At 41.3% G+C, this 9,992-nt stretch overlaps 1 protein-coding gene across 3 annotated transcripts in view; it reads left to right on the top strand.

The window, feature by feature from the left end:
• Positions 1–9,992, top strand: part of Acmsd (aminocarboxymuconate semialdehyde decarboxylase) — a 35,967-nt gene that overhangs the window by 22,780 nt on the left and 3,195 nt on the right. For all 3 annotated transcript variants that reach the window (XM_028771489.1, XM_028771488.1, XM_028771487.1), the window contains exons 7-8: positions 2,871–2,966; positions 4,492–4,664. In XM_028771489.1, coding sequence (XP_028627322.1) covers positions 2,871–2,966; positions 4,492–4,664 — 269 coding nt within the window. The remainder of the gene's footprint in view (positions 1–2,870; positions 2,967–4,491; positions 4,665–9,992) is intronic.

Below are 9,992 nucleotides of genomic sequence, written 5' to 3'. Positions count from 1 at the left end.
AAAAAACCAGAAGAAAATGCTATTGTCTATCACATTGCCTTCAGAAGCTCTGCTGGAAAAACCACCCTCTGGTGGATACAATGAACCATGCTCTTGGAATTCTCAGGAGGCCTGGAAGCTAGGCAAATCTGTGCTTATAGAGCAGTAAGGGGCAGAAGGAGCCTACAGTGAAGTCCTCATTGACAGTCAGGAGCTCTAGGTCAGTCACATGGTCTGTATTCCCAATTAAAGCATCAGATGCAAACCAACTGCTGCTTCTAGGAGTAGGAAACCCTTGAAGTAACTCACATCCACCCAATAATTTTTCAGCCTAAGCTCCCAAGAGGCAGCAGAGACTTGGCAGGATTAACAGTAACATTACCTAAACATTTAGTGAGCTATACCTATGCACCAGATACTATCACAGAACCTTCTAAATAACCCACTGCCAGGAACCAACCATCACTACTGTATAAACTGACAACATGTCTACTCCAAGGTGTAGTTGAGGGGAAGGTTTTTTTATTAGAGATGTGAGAGAGAAAACAATGTAGATGTGAATTCAAGTAGCTATGAGCCAGAGGCATCTGAAAGAATCCAGAACAGAGAAAGTAACAGGCTGAACATGGCCAGCATACTGGACATGGCCATGAGAGGAGAGGGGGTGTAGGGAAGAGCAAGAGATGGAGACAAAGAGAGGCCAAATAAGAGATGAAAATAGCCCATAGCTGAAATAACAGGCCCATAGAATGAGAAGCTAGGGAGGAGAGCTTCTGAGCTGGAAAAAGATTAGAGTAAGAGGCAGGAGGAGAAGAGCCAGGATGCCAGCAAAGACTCTGAAATGTGTAACAGATACTTGTGATACTGCGGGATCTGGAGGCGCTCTGGTACGCTAATGGACACCACAGATAGCCCTTTGTCCATTCTGCCAGTGGTAAGGAAATGGTATGGGAGAGCAGACTTCACAGGTTCCTGGGGAAGTTGGCTTTTGTTTAACTTGCAGAATTTGAGCCTAAAAACTACCCTAAGTTCAGCAATGAGGAAACTGAGCTGACTGATGTTTGCTGAACACCTCCAATGTGAAGTCATAACCAGGAGCTTTACTGATGTCATTATTTACAAAACTGCACGAAAGCCCTACAAAACAGGAAGGAAGTCCTCTGGTGATACACCACAGGGCGGGACACCAAACAACTTCCTCAAGGCCAAGAGGCAGAAAATGACAAGAGCTATTGTTCTTGCCCAGAAGCCTAACTCGACACTGAAACATCCAAAACTGAAAGGAGAGAGGCTGGAGATTTAGCTAAGGGGTAGAGAACTTGCCTAGCAAGCACAAGGATCTAAGTTTGACCCTTAAGACTGAAAAGAAAACTGAAGGCAGGGCTGGAGAGATGGCTCAGAGGTTAAGAGCACTGACTGCTCTTCCAGAGGTCCTGAGTTCAATTCCCAGCAACCACATGGTGGCTCACAACCATCTGTAGTGAGATCTGATGCCCTCTTCTGGTGTGTCTGAGGACAGCTACAGTGTGCTCATCATATACATTAAATAAATAAAAAAAATCTTAAAAAAAAAAAAAAACTGAAGGCAAGTAAATATTACTGGTAGTCCGGGCCAGGCCAGGTGCTTCCAGCTTCTTGACCTCTTATCCAAAGATGCCATGGCTACCTCTCAGGAGACAGGGAGGAGGAACTACTAACTGGCAACTGCCAGTTCTATCTCTTGGGAGCAAAGAGAAAAAGAGTGGGGGTGGGTCATAGGGGAGTGACCAATTTTAAAGGGTCCAGAGAGAGGAAGAACATGTAAGCTGGAAAGGCCTAGGAGCTTAGAGCCAGAGGAGCTCAGAGGCTTTGAAAGCCATAGCTACAAGCTAAAAAGGACTGAAGGAGCCTGGAGGTCAGTGTAGGTTTTGATATGTAACTAGATGCTTCATTTGCCTGAGGTTGAAAGAAGTAAGGGAATTAGCTCTTTGGGCCAGAAAGAAATACAGGTTTCTGAGCAATGGGAGCTTTTATCTGTCTGCCTGAGATCCTTCTTTGTCAACCTGCGCTGAACCTAGCCTCATCTTGAGACATAGTCAGTGGCACTGCCATTTGGGGTTTGGGACCTAACACTTACTGCTAATGTCCCTTCCCATAATGCATTTTATTTTAATTATATATCTGCCCATCTTATGTGTAGGCATAAGATGATAAATAGAGGATTCTCCCTAATAGGTTACTAAAAGACACAGTTTTGTATACGTACCTCAACCAGTTCAGGCCAGATAGGTCCTTCTATTCTTCCTAGCTGGATATGTTGAGAATACACTTGAATAGAAATAGTCTAAATTTGACTGTAACCAGGGCTGGGGAAGCTTACAACATCATTCAAAGATGTCAGTAGATGTAATCGGATGCAGGTAGGGGGGCTAGGAGTTCTGAGGTTGCTAGGTTCACTGTTTGAAGAGGTGTGTGTGTGTGTGTGTGTGTGTGTGTGTGTGTGTGTGTGTGTGTGTGTGCATAGTATGTGCAAGCGAAGGCCTTGGGTTACCAAGTACATTATTACAAGGGCAGGTATGCATAACCTCAACCAAATACGAGTCCCAAGCTAAGCTGCCTTCAATGGTAGCATCCCTCACCAGGACCAAAGCCAGGCTCTTTGTCAGTTTGATCTCTTCGACTACTCTCTCTGAAACAGTAAATAGGGGCCTTCAGAAGATTTTTCTTGGCTAAGCAATACTCTGTATACATTTGAATCATTTCTGGAGCAGGGGGGCATCATGTTCTGCATCACTGAAAATTCCCCAACTCAGCTGCTGTTCTGCAACCACTCCTGTCACTAGAACCTGTCACTAAACCTCTTCTTGCTTACAATACCAAGTCCTGAATCATAGAACTGTCTCCTCTTTCAGGAATGCCATCGGAGACTACCATGGCCATTTGCTCCATGATCATGGGCGGGGTGTTTGAGAAGTTTCCCAAACTCAAAGTGTGCTTTGCACACGGAGGTAAGACCCTATTTGTATCAGTTCAGACCGGCCTAAGGAAATGCCTCACTCAGTGACTTAAGGCTATATCTTCTCATGGTTGAGGCTAGCAACCTAAGAGCATAGTCCTGATGGGGCTGGTTTCTGGTGAGGACTTCCTCCTAGCACATGAATGGTCATCTTCTCCCTAGGTTCTTATGTGACTCTTCCCTCTGAATGTGTGTGTGAGGAGAGGACAGAGGACAGTACTTGAAAAGAGAGATGGTTCTGGTCTTTTCTTTTGTGTGCATGGTTAGCAGGCTTATTTGTATATGTATGTGTATGTGGAGGCCAAGGACAATATTGGGTATTGTTCCCTGGTGCCATCTACCTTTTGGGGTTTTTTTAAGACAGGGTCTTTCAGCTGGGTTATGGTGACAAATGCCCTTGATCTCAGCTCACAGTTATTTTCTTACTGTAAGTGAGGCTGCATTGAAACCACAAAACTGGACTGATCCATGGTGTGTGGAAAGAAAAAGCTAATTGTAAATTTGAAGCTGCCATGTGGCTATTCTAGGGTAATAGAGAGAGAATAGCCAGAGGCATTTTGGAGAGTGCAAAGCTGCCATGGCTACCTCAGAAGGCAGGAGCAAGCAGATTTCTGAGTTTGAGGCCAGAGCAGGACAGCCAGGGCTTTAAAGAGAAACCCTGTCTTGGGGCAGAGGCTGTGGGGGCAGCCAGAAGAAGACTGGGTCTCTCTCTCACGAAACCTAGAGCTTACCAATTTGGCTAGACTGATTGATTGGCCAGCAAGCCTGAGAATCCTTCTGTTTCCACCTCCCCAGAGCAGGGATAACACGTGTGTGCCTGATGTCTTTTTACATACATTTGGCATACAAAGTCAGGTCCTTGTGGTTTCACTGCATGGCGGCTCACTTTACCAAGTGAACTGTCTCCCGGTCCAATTGTTTATTTGCTTGGTTGGTTTTAGTGCTGCTGAGCATTGAATCTAGAGCCTCACACATGTGCTCTTTGCCAAGCTACATCCAAGCTCTTTTTAATCTTTAAAAAGCACTATTGTTGCCGGGTAGTGGTGTTGCATGCCTTTAATCTCAGCACTTGGGAAACAGAAGCAGGCAGATCTCTGTGAGTTGGAGGCCAGCCTAAATTGCAAAGCTAGTTACAAGACAGGGCTACACAGAAGGACCCTGTCTTAAAACAAACAGATAGATAGATAGATAGATAGATAGATAGATAGATAGATATTATTATTATTGTGTCTCTGTGTGTGTCTCTGTATGCTGTGTGTGGGGGGGTGCCTTCTGAAACCTAAAGAAGGGTGTCGAATCTATTGGCTCTAGTTACAGGTAGTTTTGAGCTTCCCTTCATGGGTGCTGGTAACAATACCCAATCTTCTGTTAGAGCAGCAGGAGCTCTTACCTGCTGAGCTATTTCTCCAACTCCTTGAGTTTATTTTGAAACAAGATCTCACTAAAATTTCCCTTAAACCATCTGTAGCCGAAGCAGTCATTGAACTTGCAATCCTCCTGCCTCTGCTCCCTTGCAGGTGGTGCTTTTCCCTTCACCATAGGAAGAATTGCCCATGGATTTAACATGCGCCCAGATCTCTGTGCCCAAGACAATTCGTCTGACCCAAGAAAATACCTTGGCTCCTTCTACACAGACTCCCTGGTTCACGATCCTCTGTCTCTCAAGCTATTGACAGATGTCATAGGAAAGGTAAGCTGGAAGGTTGTGGAGAACAGGAGGTGAGACCAGCAGCCTGCTGCTTGACAAGGGAGATACTTTTGAGGGGAAAGGGAAGTATGAGGTAGTAAAATGTCTGAAATACATACTCTTGGCCCTTGGTATCTATTCAAAGGGAATGTTGAAACCCTCAGATGCCCAATTATTGTGTATTTTATTTTCTAGAACCATTCCTCAACTCCATCATAGTTGTGCTTTAGGTTTTTTATTTATAATTTTGGATTATTATTATTTTATGGCCTTAAATAGCTTTAAACAGCCTGTTTTTGTTGGATGAGTATAGTAATTTCCCCTTTATATTTTATTTTAAAAATATTTTCATACGATACATTTTGATCATTTCCTCTTTCCCCAGCATCTTCCAGATCCGCCCCCACCTCCCTACCCAACCAACTTTAAATTTTCTCTCTCTTGCTCAAAAAAAGCCATAAAAATATAAAAGTGAAAATTAAAACAATACCAAAAGTTTTTTTTAAATACTCAACAGTACATTTTCTTACTTCTCTGATCCTACTAAGAATTTCTGCAAGAGTACTTAACCATACATGTCTTCATCCAAGCGCGTGCGTGTGCGTGTGCGTGTGTGTGTGTGTAGATACTTAGAGATCACCATCTACCTATTTATAAACAATCTTACTACTGCTGCATATACCAGGCTAGCCTACCATCTTCCCACATTCTTCTGTCTCTACTTCCCATCTCTTGCTATAGATGTGCTAGGATCATAGATATAACCTTCTAAATATAGCTTTACAAAGATTCTGGAAATCCAAACTCAGATGATGAAAAGGTTCTTTATCATCAAAGAAAGGTTTTAATATTTCCAGGGCTACTGCAGACAGTAGAATATGGCATATTAATAGAAATATTTCTAACATGACTAAATACAAAAAGGGTTTCCTGCCTGATTCTCACCAAACTTGACATTTACATTTATTTTATATCTCCAAATAACTTGGACAAATAATGTATTCGAATGCCCTGCAGTGTAAAAATAAAAAATAAAAATAAAAGAGGGAAAGCCTGTTTAGATGTCTGTAAGCCTACTGAGAGGCTCTAACTCTCACTTCAGAAAGAAATGGACCATGAGAGAGTAAGTCATAGTTTTAGCACTTGTTAGCTCAGTGATGTTCTAAATTCATTTCTGTCTCTGTGGTAAAATACCCTGACAAGAAGGTATCATAGAGGAAAAAGGGGGTTCTTTCAGTTTACAATCCCAGGTTACAGTCCACGGCTGTGGAGACATCAAAGCAGAAGCTGGTGGTGACATCACAATCACAATCAAGAGCAGACAGAAATGAACACATGTGCGCTCGCTCGCTCGCTCGCTTGCTCGCTTGCTTGCTTGCTTGCTTGTGTTCAGTTTGATTTCTGTATTCTTGAATAGTTCGGCACCCTCTTCCTCATAGTTTCTGTCTCATAATCACTTCCACCTGCCTCAGTTTAGAGGTCTGTGCCACCACAGCTGGCTCTCACAGAATCTTTACCTGGGGACTTTCTAAAATACAGTAGATGTGAAATGTCACATTGGCATAGTCAGACATATATCTTTGGAAACTGATCTATAATCTTAGTAGATCCCCAGGAAACAGACTCTTTAAAGTTCAATTTTTAGGCATCCAGGAGCAAATGTAATGTGAACCCAACATACCATAAAAGTCTGTGTTTCCCAGGGAGCTCAGGCCAATGGACAACAGAGCAATTGTCCATGAAAGGCCACGCTTAGGCTTCCTCAGCCTAAGATTCTTCCTATGATTCTTAACACATAGGCAAATTGCAGCTACAAGAAAATAGGTGAATTAGTGACTTTTCTTCTTGCTATAAAATGTCTGACAAAAACAATTTAAGGAAGAAAATAATTATTTTGGTTCATAGTTCAAGGGTTTAGTCTATTGAAACAGAGAAGACACTGATTGCTGCAAGAGCAGAGGGCAGCTGCTCACACTGAATCCACAGTCAGGAAGCAGAAAGAGATGAACCCTGATGCTCAGCTTGCTTCTTCCATTTTATTCAGCTCATGGAATAGTGCTATCTTCAATCAGGATGAGTCTTCTCACATCAATTAGCCCGATCTAGAAAAATCCCTTACAGACATGTATGAGGAGGGAGTCTAGAGGCTTTCAATTGATGATCAGTATTAACCATCATGACCAATGACAAACGCAGCAATTTTTCAAAGTATTTTTAACTCCGGTATTTAGTGTGCATCTATCAAGTAGAGATCGCTTTCGTGCAGAACCACACAAAGCTTGAGGAATCTCTTCCCTCTACTTTGCTCTCTGCTGCTATCTCGTTTCCCTCAAAACAAAAACTCCAAATTAAAGAGACTTTCATTTCTACTCTCATGCCTACTTTCCTGTACCTAATAACTCAGAACTAATTACACCAGGATTACTTCTTTCATACGGTCAAACATTTCTTATGCTGGGTTTTAAGTATACATACATATATATGGGACATGATTATATGCATGTGAGCGCAGCATGCCTAGAGGCTAGAAAAAAGGAGTCAGAGCCCAGGGAGCTGAAGCTACAGGCCATTGTGAGCAGCCTAAGATAGGTGCTGGGAACTGAACTCAAGTCCTCTGAATAAGCAACACATGCTCATAACCACTTAGCCATCTCTCCAGCCATATTCCCATTAAAGAAATTGTTCCTAAAATTCATTTACACATTTGCTTATGCAGCTGTCAAGTTGCTTACAAGCATGTGTGTCGAAGTTGTATTCCAACTATCTCAAAAGAAGATTTCTCAAAAGTCCAGTTCAGAGAATTATTCTTGGCAGAGTCAGCTAATAGGGAAAAATGGCTAAATAATTATTAACTGGATTTATTTTAAAATGAATCAAAGGACAATGAACTATTAAAAAGAAAAAAATTCTAGAGAAGTAAAGATGGTAGCTTGGGTCTAGACCAGTTTCAAGATCAATAAATTTATAAAATCATTAGCAAGCTGGAGATGATCAAAAGTTACTGTGGAGACTGAATAAGAATGGCCCCCATTGGCTCATATATTTGAATGTTTAGTCACTAGGAGTGGAACTATTTGAAAGGAATGGAAGGTGTGGCCTTGTTGTAGGCAGTGTGTCACTGGTAGTGAGCTCTCTCTCTCTCTCTCTCTCTCTCTCTCTCTCTCTCTCTCTCTCTCTTTCTCTCTCTCTCTCTCTGCTTGTGGATCAGGGTGTATCTCTCAGCTATAGCACCAGTGTCATCCCTGTCTGATTTCCACTATAATAATGGACTAAGCTTCTTAAAATGTAACCAAGCTCCCAATTAAATGATTTCTTTTATAAGTGTTGATCATGGTGTCTCTTCACAGCAACAGAACAATGACTAAGACAGTTACCAATAAAATGTATTCAAATAGATAATAGGTAAGAAAAGTTTAAAAAAACAGATATTTACAAGTATATATATATATAACTTCTATAGAAAGAAGTTGAAAGCATGTCTATATAATAATTTAAAATTTCCAAACCATGAGTTTGATGTTCTGAGGTAGCATTAAAAGAAATTCAAGGGAGTGGGAAGATGAGATGGTTCAGTAGGTAAAGCTTTGGCAATGCATTGCCTGAGTATCTGACTTCAAATCCCCAGATGGACATGTAGCATGAGCATCTTTAATCTCAATGCTCTTAGAAGCTCAAGGGCCAATAAATAAATAAATAAATAAATAAATAAATAAATATTTAAAGATTAATAAAAATAAATAAAAAATAAAAGTAAAAAAAAAAAGAAGCTCAAGGGCCAGATAGCCTTGTGTATGTAGCAGGAAAAAAAAAAAAAACCTGACTGAAACAAGATGGAAGGCAAGGACAGACACCTAACATTGCCCTCTGAAAATACACACACACACACACACACACACACACACACACACAAGGAAACCAAGGAAATATCTTAGTCAGGAGGGATGAATTACAGAAGACTAGAAGACTGGTTTTCACTTCCAATTCATTTGCTTTCTCCATATTAAAACAGGACAGGCCGCTTCTTAAAGCATATTTATATCTGAGAATGCTATCATGCTGAGAAGGGAAGGATTCCTAATTAGGAAATTAATGCCTGGATTTTATCTTCATGCTAATGTAGCTGACGAGTGTACCGTAAGCATGGGACTCTAAAATCATGTTGTATTTTGAAAATGTAAACAGCTTTAGCAAGAAGAAGAGATGAGCCCCTGGTGGATACCAAGCAGGGAGTGAGAGCGAGATCAGCTGTTGGCACAGATGTGAAGAGACATAACTTTACGTCTTTAGGGCTTCTACAGCAGATGAATTTGCTTGGCTTAATATATAAATGAATACAGCATCTAAAAATAGATGGCCTTTGAAACTGTGCTGTGTGTGTGTGTATGTGTGTGTGTGTGTGTGTTAGGTATCATGTGTTCTATTCTATCACTCTCTGCCTTTTTCTCTTAAGATGATCTCTCACTTAATCTGGTTAAGCTGACAGCTAGCAAGCCCCAACATTCCTCCTGTCTTTGTCCCTCACAGCACTGAGGTTATAGGCACACACACAAACATGTTCAGCTGAGGTACTGGGAATCTGAACTCAGTTCCTCATGATTGGGCAACAAGCATCTTCTGAACTATCTCCCTAACTATTATATACACACACACACACACACACACACACACACACACACACACACTACACTACACTACATTACATATACATGAGGTCTCACTGTGTAGACCAGAGTGACCTCAAATGATCCACCTGCCTCTGCCTCCCTAATGCTAAGATTAAAGATTAAAGACATGTGCCACCCATGCCCAGGTCAGATTTTCACTATAAACTGAAATATTTACAGATCGTGTGTGTGTGTGTGTGTGTGTGTGTGTTATCAGTAAATATATATTTTATATATATCTATATGTGAATATATGATATCATGTGATTTTTTTATATATGTGTGTAAATAGTATAATGTTTCTATCAGGTTAAACATCTATTCAAGAATATCTCTATGGTGAAACATTACAAGTCATTTCTCCTGACCTTTTGAAATATATATCACATTATTATTATGTATAGTCATCACACAGTGTAATAACATGCCAGATCTCCTGGAGTTCTTTAGTTGGCATATTGGTTGCTGCATTTGGAGACAGGGTCTCACTTTGTAGCCCAGGTTAGCTGGAATTTTCTATATGACCTTTGAACTCCTGATCTGCTCACCTCTTAAGGCAGGGATTACAGGCATGCACCTCCAGCTGGCATACATCAGAACTTCCATGAATCTATGTCTTCCTCTCTCTCTCTCTCTCTCTCTCTCTCTCTCTCTCTCTCTCTCTCTC

The sequence above is a fragment of the Grammomys surdaster genome, unplaced genomic scaffold (genome assembly GCF_004785775.1).
Source record: "Grammomys surdaster isolate TR1022 unplaced genomic scaffold, NIH_TR_1.0 208, whole genome shotgun sequence".
Classification (NCBI taxonomy): Eukaryota; Metazoa; Chordata; class Mammalia; order Rodentia; family Muridae; genus Grammomys; species Grammomys surdaster.
The sequence above is the reverse complement of the archived record's forward strand: the minus strand, read 5'-3'. Positions and strand labels throughout refer to the sequence as shown.